Raw genomic sequence first — 18,801 nt, 5'->3', positions numbered from 1 at the left:
ATCATTATCCTTGCGGTGTGTGATAAAGGTGCTACCGGGAATAACTCCCTTATTGCCCAGAGTGTAAGAGCACAAATACCTGCCATTAGGAGGCCTAAAGCAGTTACCTCTCCCCATGTGGGGTCTCTTTATCTTGCTTTCATTCCCTTTCTTTTTCCTTGGCCATGACTGAGGGAGAAGGGCTGCTCCCACTGCCTTCCATTTGCATTTCTAGGGCATTTCTTCAAATAGGTCTTCTGCCTAAACTCCTCGGAAGGCTTCAAGACCCTTCAAGATCTGGACCCAAACCGCCTTTCCTGTCCCTCCCTCTGTCCCTGTCACTGCTATGGCAGGGGCCACTCATGCCTCCATTAATTCAGGCCCTACCCATGTTTGTTGTGTATACTATGGGCACTGCAATGATCTGCTGAGGAAGGCAGAGTTTCTCCCCCTGAGCTCTTCACAGTCCTTGTAATGCTCTCCTCGCTTTGGATGCTGCTCTCTGTGCTTGGAATGTCCTCCCTCCTTCCCTCTCTTTTTCCCTCCTTCTGGCCTACCTTCCTGCCTGCCTTCCTGTTTTCCTGCCTTCCTTCCTGCCTGCCTTCCTCCTTCCTCCCCTTCCCCCCTCCTCCTTTCCTCACATCTCTCTCTCCCCAGCGAATAGTTATTCATCTCTTCAGTCCTTATTGAAATGGCACCTGCTTCGTGCAACCCTGCCATGTGTTCTAAGCAGATCTGCTGTGATCCCAAAGAATTCTCTTTAGATTTTTTACATTGTGCTTGTTACATAAATGTCTCTAATGCACTACGATCTGTCTCCCCACCTAGAGAGTGGGGACCTCGTGGACAGAAAACGTGTTCTATTGATCTAGCTCGTGGCACCCAGGAGCTACTCAATAAATATTTGTGGAGTGAGTGAGCGAACAGCTGAATGAAGGTCTTGGGTTTTCACACTGCTGCCCACTTCAGCTATCGCCGAAGCGCGTCCTTCTCGGTTCCCATGGAGCTGACGGGGCGGCAGTCAGCAGGGACGCTTCATTCCAAAGAGATGAAGCTGGAATTTCCCTCAGCTGCAAAATGGCCATCTGCCATTGGTCCCAACGAGACCTGTGCCGCTGGCTCTCCAGCCCCTTGTTTGCACCACAACTGGTACCTGTTCCTGAGGAAGGCCACTCTTCCGTAGCATGGACCCCCGTGGGTCGGCAGCAGCCACGTCCCTTAACGTGAATCAGACCCGTGCTGGGCGTGGGGCGGGGAGGAAAGTCCCACTAACAATTGACTCTGCAGCTGGCGATCTGTTAGATTGGGTGTTGGGGCTTAATGTGCGATTTCATGGCTTTTCATGGTCTCTACACTGCAAATTCGAGATGATTTGAAAACACTTTATTTAATTTTCATGCTTTTTTAATCAAAAAAGTTAAAAAGACTAATAATATTTTATGGGCAGTTATAAAATGTGCTATTTGCACATGAGACAGAAATGTCTTCCTTAGATGAGCAACCCGAGTGTGCACTGGGGCTTTGGTGAGGAAGGGTGCGCTAGTTTGGAGGCAACTCATTCTTTCAGGTGATGTCTGTCGAGGTGCCCTGGGATTCTCCAAGTTCATTCACCACCCCACACCCCAAGCTTTTCATGTGGAAGTGACTCGGCAGTGAGCACCTTGTGGGGAGGGCTGGGGTCAGGCCATTTTTACGTTTGGGGAGCCTCGCCTGGTGTTTGTCATGGGCAGGGGTGCAGAAAATGTTTTCTGAATGAGTGAAGGAAAGAAGGAGGGAAGGGTTCTCCATACTCTCCCTCCAGCAGTCCAAGAGGAGACCTGAAGGCATTCACTCTTTTCCCCATCGCCACCGGAAGCAGAAGCAGCAGATACAGCTGAGCTCCTCGCTTGGTGGAAGGGCATGCCGAGGGGGTGTGGGTATAAGAATGTTGGCGTGCTGCTTTTTACTTTGGTGAAATCATTATTTACCTATTGCTTAATTCAAAATCCCAGACCCAGACGGACCCTAGAAACTGGAAGTTCGATTTCTTCACTTTACAGATGAAGAAACAGAGTTAACATTGAAGAAGCTCCTTACTTAAGGACAAAGTTGGGACTTGAATCCCACTTTCCTGCTCCCTCCTAATTAGTTAAAAAATATTTTTTTCCCTGTACTACTTCTTTCGTCTCTTGGCGTGAGCTAAGCCTTTCCCAACTTCTGGGATTTCTTTGGGAGAAGTAGCACCTTTTTCCTTCTTCTCCTTTCAACTTTGCACAGCTCTCCCTTTTCTGCTTAAGGATTCTGGGGATAAAACACTCTGGAAACCCAAAGAAATGGACATAGTCCTCTAGAGCAGTGGATCACATATAGCAGTGCAGAAAGATGCCTCAGCCTGAAAAGGGACCCAGCGACACAGAGAGGGAGATTTGGTCCAGCTCTGGAAATGTTGAGGTTGGATCCAAACTACCTGGTGAATGCTTTTTCAATCATATAATTGGTGAAGCCCTAAATGTGGCCAGCTGACATGGTGGAGTTTGTCAGCTAGTGCAGTCCCCCAGCTCATTACCAATCCATGGGATAACGATGACCATCCTCATAATAATCATTATCGCCTTAGACAGGCATGGATGACAAAGGCACCCCGGGGACATTCTTTTGAAATGAGCTGCTTCTTAGCCAACCCTGACTCTCCAGAGTGACTTTCTAGAGAATTAAAGGATCATGAAGCTGAAAGAGGCCCTCTGAGATCATCAGTTCTGGCTTGCTGCCTTCAGACAGGACTAACCTTTATAGAATAGTTGTTGTATAGGAAATCGAACCAAACTTACTTTTATATGTTATTCTTGTGATAGTATCTCTGTTGAGCATTCGATTAAGAAATGGGTTTGATGAATCAGAAACCTAGGAGAGAAAAGAAAATATTAATGACTAGTCAGTGCTATCTCGGAATAAATGCTGCCTCCTTGCATTCAATTATTCATTCATATTCATTGAGTGCCTACCATGTGCCAAACAACATGGTGGCTGGAAATTCAGACATTAAATGCACACACTCTACTCTCAAGAAATCCTAGTCTAGAGAAAGAAGACAGGTGAGTAAATGAATGGTTATAATAGAGTGTGAAGATTGCTATGATAGAGTTGCAGGCATGATGATATTAGGGGAAGACAACCCACGTGGGGAATCTGGGGAGCTGAGTGAGCTGGGTCTTGAAGGATGGGTGGAAACTACAAGGTGCTTTGCTCGTAGAATGTAGGAAGGAAGAAGGGTAAGGAAAAAATTGCATCCAGAGGATCTGTGCATATGGACATGAGAGAGTGAGAACTAGTTATGCTCCAGCAAGTACTTCCGTGTAGCTGTTACTGAGGGTATGGGGGAAGGATGGAGGGTGAGGCAAGACAGGTAGGCAGGGGCTAGCTCATATCAGGCTTTGAATGTCATGGGAGGATATTTAAGCTTCATTCTGAAGGGATGAGGAACCATCAAAGAGTTTTAAGTAGAGGAGTGACATTTTAGGAAGGGGACAGTTATTCTAAAGACAGTGAGAGAGAAAGAGTACCCAGAATAGTGGTATCAGGGGATGAAAAAAAAATCTCTAAGAAATAATTTAGAACCTTATATAACTGCTTATTACAAGAATCAAATATATCATAAGCCATGCCATTGTGTCAACCAATCATCCATCCATCCATCCATCCATCCATCCATCAATCCATCCATCCATCCATCCATCCATCCATCCATGCACCCATACATCCAATAAATATTTACCAAGTGCCTATTAGGGGCCAAACATTGTACTAGATGTCCAGGGATCAGTTCCCATTTTATGTCCATGCCCTCAGGTCTCCAAATTCCTTCTTTGGGAGAACAAGGCAAGGTTCAAGGGGCTCAAGCCAGAGGACCACCATTTGGAGATTGTGATGTGCTCCCACATAACCGTGTACACTGTTTCTTAACAACCTCCCTTCTACTCAGTCTTTTCCAAGGCACAAGGGTTCATCTCAGTCAGTTCTCTCCTACCTCTCTCAGCTCTGCTCTGTAATTTACGCCTCAGCTGTTAATCGGATGCTGTGACACATCAGCATTTTAAATCTGATTTATTCTGAGGGTTGGAAAAATTGCAGCAGATGATTATTATTATTAGATAAGCAACAGGTAATTTTTAGTTTGGAGAAAGCACAGACTGTTTATTTTCCCTCCATCTGTCTCTCCTTTCCCACACGGTTTCCTGGATGTGTTGTGGTGAGACACACACTGGTGGGAGGGGGGGAAGCGTGATGAGTGAGAATGCTCAGTGGAGTTTGTCAGAGCCACCCCCAAATGGAGAAAAGTCCCAAAGCAAACACTGTTGCTCCCCAGAAGCTTTAGTGTCAAATTTAGCTTCTCCTTTGACCTCCTCTTTGGCCATTTAAAACATAGCTTGATGCCGCCTGTTTGTGCCAATTCACATGGAAGGAGAGACAAAAATATATTGTTACGGCTAGTAAGGAATCTGCCATGCCCCTTAATTAGGTGCCTTGGGCTCCTGGTATCCGGTGAGTCTGGGCAGCACTAATGTTGGGACTGGACCTTTTGAACTGATTAAAAATAATAGAAAAATTTCCAGAGTGCACACAGATGATTTGTGGGCTCTGGTGTGCTGGCGGCGTGGGAGGGAGGATAAAGTATGTACTTGGTATAAGTGAGCTTAAGTGGGAAGTTAATGGTGTGTGATTGAGCAGTAATTACAGCCAAATCTCAGCTCCCTGTGGTCATGGGAAGGATGGGGGATTAGGAGGGAACAGAGATAAATAAAACACACAGATAAACAATTCTCTTATTTTAGCCAACAACTCCAACCCTTCTATGGCTCAGTTTTTGGCCAGGGTGCCTTCTCTAGGGATTCAGCTGACCCAGAGGAGGGGCCTCTCATTTTCTGTGCCTGCCTACCCTGCAGTGATCTTCGCTGGGAAGGCGGGGGGCAGAAAGATCAGAAGGAGGGGAGGACCACCAGAGGTTGGGTGCCCTTAGAGCCAAGGGCTCTGTTCATCTCATTTCTAGGCACATGCCTAGCATAGGACAGGCCCATGTCCCACACTTAGTCGGTGTTTTGGGATGAGTGAGTGACAAGTCTCAGCTTGGATAACTCACTGTGGAGCATCTGGGAGTTGATTAAGTTGGACAAAGAGAGAAATGCTGTGACTTATTCTGAGATCCAGCGAGAAAGCTTCAGGTTTGCTCAGGGAAAGAATGGAAGCATCCCTAGGGGGCCAAACTGGCCTGAGAAGATGCAGGAGCTGGCCCCCAAACTTTCACTGACTGCAGGGGTGGGGACATAAGTTCCTCCCAACAGCCCGCTGGGACACAGCCGGGACCTGCGTCAGTAATCTCCCTGCAAGAGCTTGTGAAACACGCCCATGGTCTGCTGTTGAGGAGACTAACTTCCTGGCGTATCAATCACCCTGTCAGCTGGAACGTGCCTGAGCTTCTGGGATGACATCCACTGACTCGAGCGCTTTAAGCAAAGTGAGGCACAGTCAGGGGCCTAGGCTGAGGCACCTGCCAAAGAACAGGCGGTGTTGGGCAGCTCAGGTTGGCCGACATGGAACCCAGGCACGGGGAAGGCCAACGAGGCAGGTGAGCTCCTGGACACTCACAAGGCAATACTGTGACATATCGGCAGGCTTCCCAGCAACGAGCATGGCCCAGGATGAACACACAGGTTGTATCAACGTCATGATTGAGGCTGGTCGAGGGAGATAGAGTTTGCCCTGTGCTTGTGGGTGGCATAGGGGCATGGGGGAAGATGTTTGCAAATGTCATGATCTCTCTTCTTCATCTCAGTTGCTTTCTCCACGCTCTGTTGGGGAGGCATGTGGTATGAGGAAGGTCATTAGTGTGAAAGTCAAGCAAGACCTGGGCTCCTTTCCTGGATGGGCTGTTAGAAGCTACATGCACTTGGGTGGAATGCAAAGATTCTCTGAGCCATTTTCTTCATCATAAGGATGCTGGTGCCCGCCCCACAGGTTTATTATTAGGGTTAAGTCATAAAATATATGTAAAGTATGTCTCTCAGTGCCTGGAATTCAGAAATCTGCTGTTCATTATAACTGGGTCTGTGATGATGCCAAGAGGTGTAGAGTAGGGACTGGCAGGATCTCTGCCAGAACCAATGTCCTTTGGGTGTCACATCAGGTACTCAGAAGGTATGACAGCCCAAAAATATGCTTTCCTGGCCAAAACCCCTTCCTGTCTTTGCTAATGACAGCTGCAGGAGCTGAGTGGCCAACAGATACCTCTGGCCAATGTTCAGCTCTGCCCAGGCCACAGGAAGGCCTGATGGGACCCCCATGAGGGAGAGGAGCTCAGGAGGTGGCATGCACTCTAGAGAGGGAGGACCAGGCAGAGCCAAGTGCCTGTTGCAAAGGGTGATGATGCTTTGGGAGAGGAAATGGGGGTAATGCCTGGGGTGTCCCCATGCCCAGTCTCCTGAGCAGTGATCATGTCACCACAAGAACTCTGTTAAACCCCCCCAGTGGCAAATGCTGGATTTCTACTGATCATATTCACCAGATTCCAAGTTCTGACGGGTCTGGCCTCTCGTGGTCTGGCCAAAACTGCCCAAGGGGCTAGCACAGTGACTGTCAACTTTTGGAACTGTCATACGTTCCTTTTGTTTTCTCTCTCTTTTTTTCCCAATTGGAAAGACATTTCTTCTTTTTTCGTTTTCTTTTAAATTTGCATACCTGCTTCCCTCCGTATCTGTCAAAATGTTAAAGGTGATTATTATTATTATGATTTTTAACAAACTGGAATTTTCTTGGTTGGAGATCTGTTGTTGTCGTTGACTGTTGGGGAGATGTGGAGCCTCCTGAGAATGTCATAAACTCAGCCTTCGTGATCTCTCCTTAATTTCTCCCAGGGGTGCTTACGAGGGAAAGGGAGAGGAAGATGGGAGGTGTGGTTCAGAGCAACTTCAGGGAAGCTGGAGGGGGCTGTTCAGGGCAGGGCCTGGAGGGGAGGGACATCTCACATTTCCCTTCTATCTCTGTTTCCAAGGGGCCACTGAGGGACAGGAGCTTAATGCTGTGGGGTGTCAGTGAGCCACCCCTCCTCTTCTGTTGCATCCTTTTGCACGATGTGGGACCTGAAGACTGTCATTGGCTCCAGCTCCCCTTTTCTCTCTAGAACAAAGGCTGCTGAATCCTCAGGCTCTGGAGCTTTGAAATGGAGCCATCGTTTCTGCATCTTCGTGAAAGGGACCTCATGTGTCACAAATCTCATGGGTATAAAAGTCACCATCCCGAAGCTTTTCTTGGGCACGGACCTCACCCCTTTGGTTATTTCTGAGATCCAACAGAGACTGAGCTGGTATTCTGACCGGGCTGGGAATGGCAAGAAAAGAATGAAAGAATGCAAGGCACTTACTTTTATAAATATAGAAACTACCACCAATCCATTAGGGCTCTTTGCAGCTTCTGTGACATTTGTATATAACTCATGGTTATAGTGGATGAGCTGCACCTGGCAAGAGGGAAAAACAAGAGTAAGAACAACAACCTCGCCCGAACAGGTGTGAGGCACAGCAACTCCACCCTACATAAGGGTTAACTTTAAGGTACACTGTAGAACAATCGTAAAGACAATGTTGTAATTGAAAGGGATTCAGGGAGGTGTGTGTGCATGTATGTATGTGTGTGGGGTGTATATAAAATGCACACACACACACACACACACACGGATATACAAAAGTACCCATACATCTTTGCAAATGTTTTCTGGTAACAATCATGCCTTTAATAAGCTCTGCCCATCTGGCTCTGGCTCTGTCCCAGGATATTTCCCCTAAAGCATGTGCAAAGTGAATTTCTCTTATTAGGAGTGGAACTGCCCTGCAGGGGCAGACGTGCCCTCCTGGCTGCATCCATAGCTTCCACTGGCCCTGAGTGAATCTTCCCCCCATGGCCTTGGGCAAGCAGGGAATGGTTAGGTTCTGAGTCAGCCCAGTGACTCTGGGAGGACAGTGGCCAGCCTGTGAGATGCAGCATTCCTGATAAAGAGAGTGATGGCTCAGGCTGCGGATGCCCCAGCCTGCCAAGGTCATCTGCTTGTGCAGGACTCAACTTCCTCCTTGCTCAGTGAAGATCAGCAATCTGCTTGTTAAGCCTTTGTGCAATGGTTAGTGTGAGTAGCAAATGAAGTCTTGGATCTGGGCTCCAGGAAACTAGGTTTTCCCTTTCTTCCCTCATTTTTAAAAAATGCTTTTCTAAGGAATTGTGAAACATAGCATACATATATGTTTAAACGAATGCCCCACCAATTTTTAGCCACATGGGTAATTTACTCCATCTCACTGAGACTTGGTTACTTCCTCTGAAAAACAGGTGTGATTGTCTCTCCTTAGAATTCATCTCAGGCTGTGGTTTTAAAATAGATTTTTTTTTTTTTAACAGTATGGAAGTATAATTTTTGTAACAAACTAAAAAAAAAAAAAAAGTGAGAGTTCTTCCCCCACCTCTGTGTAATCCCAGCCCAAGCAATATGACTATTAACAGTTTAGCATATGTCCTTCCTGATATTTTTTGTGCTTATAGATCACACACATATACATGGAGGGTTTAAAAAATTATAAAAGATCCAGAATCTATAAATATCTAGGAGAGATAAATTCTTAGAAACATACAACCTACCAACACTGAATCAAGAAGAAATAAAAACCTGAACAGATGAATACAAATAAAGAGATTAAAGTAATAATCAACCCCCCCTCCCAACAAAAAGAAGCCCCAGACCAGGTTTTGTGGGTAAATTCTACCAATCATTCAAAGAAGAATTCATACTGATCCTTCTTAAACTCTTCCAAAAAATGGGAAGGAAAGAGAATACTTCCAAACTCATCTTACAAGGCCAACATCATCCTGACACCAAACAAAGCCAGATACTTTAAGAAAAGAGAACTACAGGCCAATATCCCTAGTGAACAAAGATGCAAAAACACCAATGGAATAGTAGCAAGCTGAATTTAACAACACATTGAAAGGATTATACATCATGACCAAGTAGGATTTATTCCTGGGATGCAAGGATGGTTTAACATACGTAAATCAATCAGTGTGATACACCACATTAACAGAATGAAAGATAAAACCACACGACCATCTCAATAGATTCAGAAAAAGCATCTGACAAAATTCACCATCCTTCATGATAAAAACTCTCAACAAAACAGGTATAGAAGGAACTTACCTCAATAAAATAAAAGCCATATATGAAAAGCCCATAGCTAATACAATCAATGGGGAAAAACTGAAAACTTTCCTCTAGGACAAGGATACCCACTCTTGCCACTTTGATTCAACATAGTGCTGGAAGTCATAGGCAGAGCAATTAGATAATAAAAAGAAATAAAAGGCATCCAAATCAAAAAGGAAATAAATAAAGTCAATTCCATTTACAATTGCAATAAAAAGAATAAAGTACAATTGACCTTGAACAACACAGGTTTGAACTGAGCTGGTCCACTTACATGCTGATTTTTTTTTTTTTAAATAGAGTACAATATTGTAAAGGTATTTTCTCTTATGATTTTCTTAATAGCATTTTCTTTTCTCTAGCTTACTTTATTGTAAGACTATAGTAGTGTACCAAACATGTGTTAATTGACTATGTTATCAGTAAGGCTTTTGGTCAACAGTAGGCTATTAGTAATCAAGTTTTTGTGAAGTCAAAAGTTATACAGGGATTTCTCACTGCATGGGGGGAGTTGGTGTCCCTAACTCTCGCATTGTTCAAGGGTCAGCTGTACTTAGGAGTAAGCTTAACCAAAGAAGTGAAAGACTTGTACACTGAAAACTATAAAATATTGATGAAGGAAATTAAAGAAGACATAGATAAATGGAAAGACATCCTGTGTTCATGGGTTGGAAAAATTAATATTGTTAAAATGTTCATACTACTTTCAGCTCAATCCCTATTAAAATTCCAATGGCATTCTTTACAGAAATAGAAAAAATATTCCTAAAATTAATATGGAACCAAAAAAGACTCTGAATAGTCAAAGCAATCTTGAATAAGAACAAAGCTTCCTGGTTCCACAATATGCTTCAAAGCTATAGTAATACAAAAAGTATGATACTGACATAAAAACATACGTATAGACCAGTGAAACAGAACAGAGGGCCCAGAAATAAATCCACACACTTATGGTCAACTAATCTTTGACAAGGATGCCAAGAATATACAATGGGCAAAGGATAGTCTCTTCAGTAAAAGATGTGGGGAAAACTGGATATCTCCTAAAGAAGAATGAAATTGAACCCTTATCTCATGTCATATAAAAAATTAACTTAAGGGCGCCTGGGTGGCTCAGTTGGTTAAGCGACTGCCTTCGGCTCAGGTCATGATCCTGGAGTCCCGGGATCGAGTCCCGCATCGGGCTCCCTGCTCGGCAGGGAGTCTGCTTCTCCCTCTCCCGCTCCCCCCTCTTGTGCTCTTTCTCTCTCTCACTCTCTCTCTCAAATAAATAAATAAAATCTTTAAAAAAAAAATTAAACTGGATTAAAGACTTATATATAAGACCTGAAACTGTAAAACTAGTAGAAGAAAACATAGGGAAAAAGCTTCTTGACATTCAGTGGTCTTGGCAATGATTTTTGGGTCATGACACCAAAAAGTACAGGCAATAAAAGCAAAAGTAGGCGAGTGGGACTGTATCCAACTAAAAAGCTTCTGCTTAGTAAAGGGAACAAAACAGTGAAAAGGCAACCTACAGAGTGGGAGGAAATATTTGCAAACCATGTATCTGATAAGGAGTCAATATCCAAACTATATAGGGAACTCAAACAACTCAATAGCAAAAACCCAAATAGCCTGGTTAAATACGGGCAAAGGGCTTGAATTGACATTTCTCAAAATAAGACATATAAATGGCCAATAGGTACATGGAAAGGTGCTCAACATCACCAGCCATCAGGGAAATGCAAATCAAAACCACAATGAAATATCACCACACACTTGTTAGAATGGCTATTATCAAAAAGACAAGAGACTACAAGTGTTGGTGAGGATGTAGAGAAAAGCAAACCCTTGTACACTGTTGGTAGGAAGGCAAACTGGTATATCACCATTATGGAAAACAGTATGGAGGTCCCTCAAAAAATTAAAAATAGGACTGCCATATGATCCAGCAATTCCACTACTGGGTCTGTATCCAAAGCAAATGAAATCTGGATCTCAGAGAGACATCTGCAGTCCCATGTTCATTACAGCATTATTCACATTAGCCAAGATATGGAAATAACCCAAGTTTCTGTTGATGAATGAATGGATAAAAAAAATGTATAAAGAAAAATAAGATGGAATATTAGTCACCCATAAAAATGAAGGAAATCCTGCCATTTGTGACAATATGGATGAACCAGGGGGACACCATGCTAAGTGAAAAGCCACACCCAGAAAGACAGATACTGTATGGTCTCACTTATGTATAGAACCTTAAATAGTCAAACTCATAGAAACAAAGAATAGCTTGGTGGTTGTCAGGGGCTGGGGGGAAACAGAAATGAGATGTTGGTCAAAGGGTACAAAGTTTCAGTTATTCAAGATAAGTGAGTTCAGGGGCTTTGAGTACAGCCTGGTGATGATAGTTAGCAATACTGTATTGCATACTTGAAATCTGCTAAGAGCATAGATCTTAAATTAAATCATCTTTACATACACACACAATAGTAACTATGTAGAGGTGGTGGATATGTTATTTAGTTTGTGGTAATCTAATATATTCATGTATTCATTTATCAAAACATCAAGTTGTACACCTTAAACATACATAATTTTTATCAGAGAAATCTCGAAAAGTTGTTAAAAAATAAAAAATGAATGGAATTATTTATAATTCTATTATAATTCTATTATATAATATATATAATTATATATTATATTATAATTCTTTATAATTATGACCCTGAACTTGATTTTTTAAAATTTAAAAATAGTTTGTGGCTATCTTTCGAAGCCAGTTTGTATAGAGCTACCTAAGTTTTTATAACAGCTGCAGAATTTTCTCTTGCACGAACGCTGAATGCCCCGTGACACATTTAACGATCCTCTCACTGGCTTTCAGTTTGTTTCCAGTTCTTCTTTCGTCTTGTAACAATGTCACAGAAAGCTCAGCTCTATCTGTCTGTAGCGGTGGGAACATTTTCCACAGGCTGATGGGAGAATCTAATAAGACAGTGCCTGTAAAAGTGATTTGTGACTCCGAAAAAGTGTAAGTGTATTCATTATTACCAATATCCTGTATTGTGTTAAAAAAAGGAGGTAAAGTTTTAGAAGCTGAGAAAGTCAATGATTTAAAAAAAAAAAGTGCTTTTCTTTGATCTTTGGAAAAAAACCACCTCTAACACAGTGGTTTGCAACCTTCACTGTGCATTTAAATCACCTGGGTGCTTTTAATACCCACCTGTGCCTGCTCCCCTGATTCTGATTTCATTGATTTGGAGTGGGAACAGGGCATGGAGATTTGTTAAATGCTCTCCAGCTAGCGGGCAGCTGGAGTGGAAAGCCAGTACCACACGATCAATGAGCATCCACACCCCCTCAATGCCCAGTCAGGTGGATGGAAACTTGGATCTGAGAATACCCTGACCATCCTGAGTCATTAGAGCTTTTCATGGAGGGAGCATGGTATTGCTGCTCTTGAAATATCCTATTTGCTCATTGCTTTCTCACTTCTCGTGCGTTTTGCCGACGGTGGCAGATGGTCCTACAGCAGCTCTTCTGTAATCAGAAAGGCAACCATGGGCAGGGACTGGCAACTCTGCTTTGCCTGTGCAGAGTGGATCAGGCAGGTTTCTCTGGCCCATTCTTATCATTTGCCGCCCGCCCCCACACACAGCCCTCGCTTTCTCCAGGTGGAGAAGTGTTGCCATGTGGAAGAACCAGGAGCTGTGGGGGACCTGCCACACCTCCCTTCAGTGTTGAGTAAGCTTCTTAATGAGAATCAAAACACATCCTGCCATCTACTAAGATCTTCCCACCGGGTGACCTACGAAACCACCTGGGGGACGTACCAGTGCTGCAAGGCATGCCTGGAAATTTCAGCATGCTCTGAGAATCAGGAGTTGGAGAGCCGGGAATTGGAAGGCGCTCCAGTGGAATGGTTCTTCCCTCCAACTCACGTGACTGAAAGATGCAGGAAGAAGTCTCTTGAGCCACTGGGTGACCCACAGGGTGGCATTCTGCAGGGGCCGGGGACTGCAGAAGGGTGAGGCTGTGCTCTGCTCTAAGCTTGAGTTGGCACATTTAGAATTTTGATCTGATGTCTTGCCTCCTCTTTGTTCCAAGGTAACTTGGCTAGGACTTTGATGTCATGAGCTTGGGTTTCTATTAGGAGTTACGGATGGCCTGCTTCTTACATGAGGGTTGAACCGTATGAGATTGGCCTTTTGATCTACCAAAATGGTGATTTTATAGAATTAATTAATTTGGAATACAACGCCTTCGCCCTCCCAAGATGTTAAAAAGACCCCTAGTGCTTTTTTACTTAATGTGCTGGGGAGACCAGCAGCTGCCACAACATCTGGAAGGGAACTTGTTAGAAATGTAGAATCTTGAGTCCTACCCTCGATCTCCTGAATGAAGATCTGCATTTAAAAAAATCCCCAGTGATTTGAATGCCCATTAAACTTTGAGAGGTACTGTTTAGCAGATACTGTTGGTTGGTTAGCAGAGAGCCCTGTCTGGTCTGGCTGTTCACTGCTCTTCTGGGTCAGTTAGGCTGGGTTGAGGGGTATAAGTATCATGTATGTTGGAAGACAGGCTGAGTCCAGATCATAGGAGGCCTAGAATATGAGCTATGGAAGGGTTTTGAGCAGATGGTAAGATAATCAGCACAGACTGCAGGAAGACAGATTCAAGCAGGGAGAGGCTGGAGGTAGGGAGGGTGTAATTTCAGGAGGTGGCTGTTTGGTGGACAGTGTTCTGTAGGAACTGCGGAATGTGTGTGTTCGGGAAGAATGGGCACCAAGCGATTCCCCCAGGCCTCAGAACCGTTAGGAGCCCCAAAGGACCCTACGAGGCAGCTTGGCAGTGGCCGGGTTTCTTGTTCCCATCTCTCAGAACACAATTTTGGCATCAAAGCCAAGAGCAGAGGATGCATGGGGCCTGTAGCAGTTCGTGCACCCAGAGTAGGGCTTAAGTGTGAAAAAGAACTGCTTCTCTCCCTACCTTCCAGAGCCAATGGAATTATAGTTACTGCAGCTGATGCTTTGTTCCTCCCCAGCTAGGCACAATGGTGCTAATCCAATGCCCACTAACCACGCACGATGTGCCTGGTGTGGGTGGGTCCTGCCATGAATTTGGGCTTGGGGGGGGCAGGTGGGCAGCCATGTACAGATCATGTCCTGCTAGGAGGAGAGTATCGGATTGGCAGGTGGGTTCTGAAAGTGATGTCTATGATGACTTTTTGCCAGTTATAGGTAATATTTTAAAATCCCCATCCTACAAATTCAGAACTTGTAATAATTTGGATGAACACTAAGATGTAGTTTGAACCTCAACTTCGGGGCTTACTCAAGGTGATCAGTGTCTGACACGAAAGAGGTGACAGTAAGTGGATGTTTGACCTCTGAGCAAGTGCAAAGCAACTTAAGACGGCGGGGACAAAGTACAAAGGGCTTACAAAAGCAAACTCTTTGGGAGCTAATCGTGATATGCTAATTAAGCATCAAGCCTAGTTATTCATTAAAGAGATGCCCCAAGGGCTTCTGCCAGCCTAGTTGGAATTACCATGTGGAAGAGCTAACCCTGGATTACAGGAAATTATTTTATAATCTTGACTTCTTATTAATTTAGACAGGTGCCCTCAATTGAGAAGCGTTCTGGAAATGCAAGAACGAGAAATCATTGTGTTAGAGGAAGAGATAAGATATTGTTGGTTTTTTCATGATGCTCCGATGCAGCTCAGAGCCTGACACCAAGATCTAGCACATTCACTGTACTTAAGTCCTTCGTGACCTGATGTGACTCTTCCTTGTGTGGCACTGGCTTGAACCTTGTGTTCTCATCCCAGAACATACTGTCTCACTCAATCCTACAGGCGCCTGGAATTCACTTGTTCAAAAAATCTTGGAGGGCCAACTACGTGCTGAGGCCGGTTGTATAAGACTGATGAAGTCCTTGACCTCCGAGAGGTCATTTCAGATAGCATTGACAGCTTTGAAGGAAACAAACAAGACTTTGGCTTGCAAAGTGAATGGCAGTAGTGGGAAAAATGGGGGTGAGGTACATAGGAGTGGGAACGATGTCAGGTAGTGTAGAGTTGGTGAAGCCCTGTCTGCAGAGGTGAGATCTGAGCTGCGTTCTGATGATGAAAGGAGCTGGGCGTGGAAGACTAGAAGGAGGCACGACACAGGCAGAGAGCACAGCCTCTGCAAAGGGGTAGGGACAAATGGCTGAGCATGGTTGGGGAAGGGTGAAGGTGGCTCAAGATGGGACGAGCTCATGGGGGGCTTTGCAGACAATGGTAAGGAGCTTTGACTTTATTTCAAATGCAACAGGAAGTCACTGGTTTTAAGGAAGAAATCAGTTTATCAGATGTGCATTTTTGAAAGATTTCCCAGGGCAGAGTGGAGACAGAGGAGACCTTGCCTCCCCTTCTTGACCTAACAGCTCAGCTCTGGTCTCATCTTCTCTAGGACATCTTCCATGAATCACTGACCTTGAACATCAAGTGCAGCTCCTCTCTGCTCCGTGGCGCTCTTGTCCAGGGGACAGGTTCAAAATACTTTACAGCTGGGATGGCGGAGTACTGAGTGATCAGGACAGACGTAAGTCATAGACAACTGGTACAATCACATGGGTGCTGAATGTCATTGTTGACATTAGTCACCACCATCATTTGTTGATAATCATCACCAACACTTGCTGCACACTTATTTGTGCGAGACAAAATGCCAGCAGTAACATCACCTCATTTAACCCTCATAAAATTCCGTGAGTTGTGCCATTCTGTCCATCTGAGTCATGGGGACACTGGGCCTCTGAGAGATGCTTTGCTCAAGGGAGTGGAAAGAGTTGAGATTGCCCTAGTTCCTATGCTGGTAGAGTTCACACTCTACTCATGCTCATGCACCATGTTATTTTGAAATTATTCTTTTCTCTACCTTTGAATAAACATCTCAAGGGCAGGGTTATCTTTCATCATAATCCATGCCCTGGGCCTGTCATGGGACTTGCTTGGAGGTGTTGGCAATGTTTGTTGAATGAATCCCAATTCTGCATCCTATAGATTCTTCATCTTGGGAGGGGCCTCGGAGGAAACCCAGGCCAGCCACTTCTTCTAAAAATGAAGAAACTGAACCCAGAGTGAGGCTTGCCCAAGATCATACAGTCAATCATACATCCATTCATTCAACAGCGTTTATTGAGCAACCACTAAGTGAGGCAGAGTAGTGTGAGTTGAAGTCGAACAGGGCGATGGGGCCAGACCATGGAAAGCCTGGCAGGCCAAGCTAAGGGGTCTGGATTCCATTCTAAGGGTGATGGAGAATTGTGTTTATGACTATACTCTTAGGACCACAGGCAAAGCTTCCGTGCCCCATCATGGAAGTGAGCAGCCTGACAAACATTGGTCTTTGGTGACAAGTAACTCAGCTTCCAAGCTGATAGAGAAGTACTCCTCTTTACTCCATGAGCAGAACTACTGCAAACAAGCTTCCGAGTCGACAGCAAGCTATCCTTGTCATCGGTTAGGCTGAGAGCAGCATGTGGTATAAAGGTCTCACACCGAGTTCACACTTGGCAGCAACGAGGTGATTCATGGGTGCGTACCAGGCTGTGCTTGCTCACCCTTCACGCCTCAGCAGAGTGACCAGCTGGGTCCTCAGACCGTGTTGTAGACGCCTCAGTTCGGCTTTCCCAGCGTGACGCTCCATTAGCAGGAGCCCCTTAGTGAACTCAGGAAAGAGCAGCCTTGTCATGGAAGACTACACACCTGGCATTTGGAGGGATAACACCACCACCTTAATTACCCCTGCTTAGACACCTCAGTGGCTTCCCATTGTTCTGAGACAGAGATGGAGACCCAAATCTGAGCACAAGCCATGTGTAGCCCCTGGCGTTTCCCACCACGTCTCCTTGTTCTATGTGCTCTGGCTACAGTGACCTTTTAGTCTCCTTGCGCACCATGCTTCTTCCTTCCCTAGAGCCTATGCATACGCTGTTCCTTCTGCCTAGGACGCCCTCCCCTCCCCTCTGTGTCTACCCTTTATTTACACACCCCTTTAGATCTGAGCTCAAGGGTCACCTCTTGAGAGAGATCCCCATGACCCACCCTCATGGCATCCCATGTCTTTCCTCTTTGAAACAGATCACAGTTTTGTTTCAGTTTCATTGTGCGATTGATTAATGCTTGTCATTTTCACTATGCTGACTTTAAGCTTCATTCAGGCAAGGATCATATCTGATCGGTCCTTGTGATGTCCCCATGCCCAGCACAGAACCTGGCACGTATTAGCTATAGCAACATAGAAACAATTGTTAAGTGAATGAATGAAGCCACGCAGGCTGGCAGAAATACAATAATATGTGATGTCCCCAAGGGACAGGGAGAGCAAGGCACTTGGCAGAGCTGGTAAAGGAACAGCCTGGAATCCTAAAGAGAGGATCTCTAATGGGAACTCGCCACTGGGTACCCTTGGGCAAGGCAGGCCTCTCATTTATAAACAGGATAATAATATTAACTACTTCACAGAACTGTGGTGATGATTTTATGAGACAAAATATATAAAGCATTTAGCCCAGGGCCTGGCATCTCACAAGCACTCAGTAATTAGCTCTTTAGAATGACTAAACAAGCAATCAATAATAGAGCCTTCAGCTCCCGCAGGAATAGGGGGTAGTGTGTGCAGCCCCCTCTCCTGGGTCCTCACTTTGAGCCTGTTTTCCCAAGGGAAGCTTGAGCAAGATATTGCCTGTTCAGAACCCAGATCGTTTTCCAATTTCTCTTGTCCTGTTCAGACACGTAGGGAGCACCCTGTGTTCCAGGCACCGGATGAGGTGAGAGCTTTTAAAGAGAAACATTTCCCCGGTGGTTCATCCTATAATCGAGAGGTTGGCAGGCTTTCTGTAGAGTCAGAAAGTAAATAAATTCAGCTATGTGGGTTATGGGCTCTCTGTCACAACTCTTCAAGTCTGCTTTGGAATGAAAGGCAGCACAGACAAAATATAAAAGAATGGGCGTCTCTGGGTTCCCACAAAACTCTATTTACAAAAACAGGCGGCAGGCTGTGGTTTGCCAACCCTGCTAGTCTAAATTTGAGAGATGAATACAAAAATTCAGGGGGTATACTTTACCCAGTCAGTGTTCTGTGGAGATAGGAAGAAAATACATATTGAAGGAATGTCAATATTAACCTCTCCCTTCCCTTTAAATGATGATTACCGCTATCACATTTCTATAGCCCTTTAAACTTTTCAAGGGCAGATTCAACTCCGGGAGGGCTTGATTCCAGTCAAGCCACAAGTCCCACCCGTCGTCTGCCAGACGCCAGGCGACCAGAGATGAGCGCCATATATTCAATTACCCCATTTGTTCCTGACATAGGCAAACGATGAAACAAAGGCACAGAGAGGTTAAACAACTCTTCCGAAGTCACACAGCCAAGTGACTCTGGTCCGCTTTGCTTTCGAGTGTACACACTTTTTCTCCTCACAAGAAAGGAGAAAGACAAAGGTGTTTTATATCTGAGGGCAGATCACATTTCAACAGCGGTTGCTGGAACAATTATCAGCTAGAACTTATTTATAGAGCATCATTAACAAGTTCGTCTTTATGTGTAAGAGCGCACGCAGTCTGCGGA

At 44.8% G+C, this 18,801-nt stretch overlaps 1 protein-coding gene across 4 annotated transcripts in view; it reads right to left on the bottom strand.

The window, feature by feature from the left end:
* Nucleotides 1–18,801, bottom strand: part of CA10 (carbonic anhydrase 10) — a 494,596-nt gene that overhangs the window by 17,813 nt on the left and 457,982 nt on the right. For all 4 annotated transcript variants that reach the window (XM_078065118.1, XM_078065112.1, XM_078065108.1 and 1 more), the window contains exons 6-7: nt 7,370–7,465; nt 2,787–2,859 (exon numbers count right to left, since the gene is read on the bottom strand). In XM_078065118.1, the coding sequence (XP_077921244.1) occupies nt 2,787–2,859; nt 7,370–7,465 (169 nt within the window). The remainder of the gene's footprint in view (nt 1–2,786; nt 2,860–7,369; nt 7,466–18,801) is intronic.

Source organism: Halichoerus grypus, chromosome 2 (genome assembly GCF_964656455.1).
Source record: "Halichoerus grypus chromosome 2, mHalGry1.hap1.1, whole genome shotgun sequence".
NCBI classification, from domain to species: Eukaryota; Metazoa; Chordata; class Mammalia; order Carnivora; family Phocidae; genus Halichoerus; species Halichoerus grypus.
This window is presented reverse-complemented; position numbering and strand designations above follow the sequence as displayed.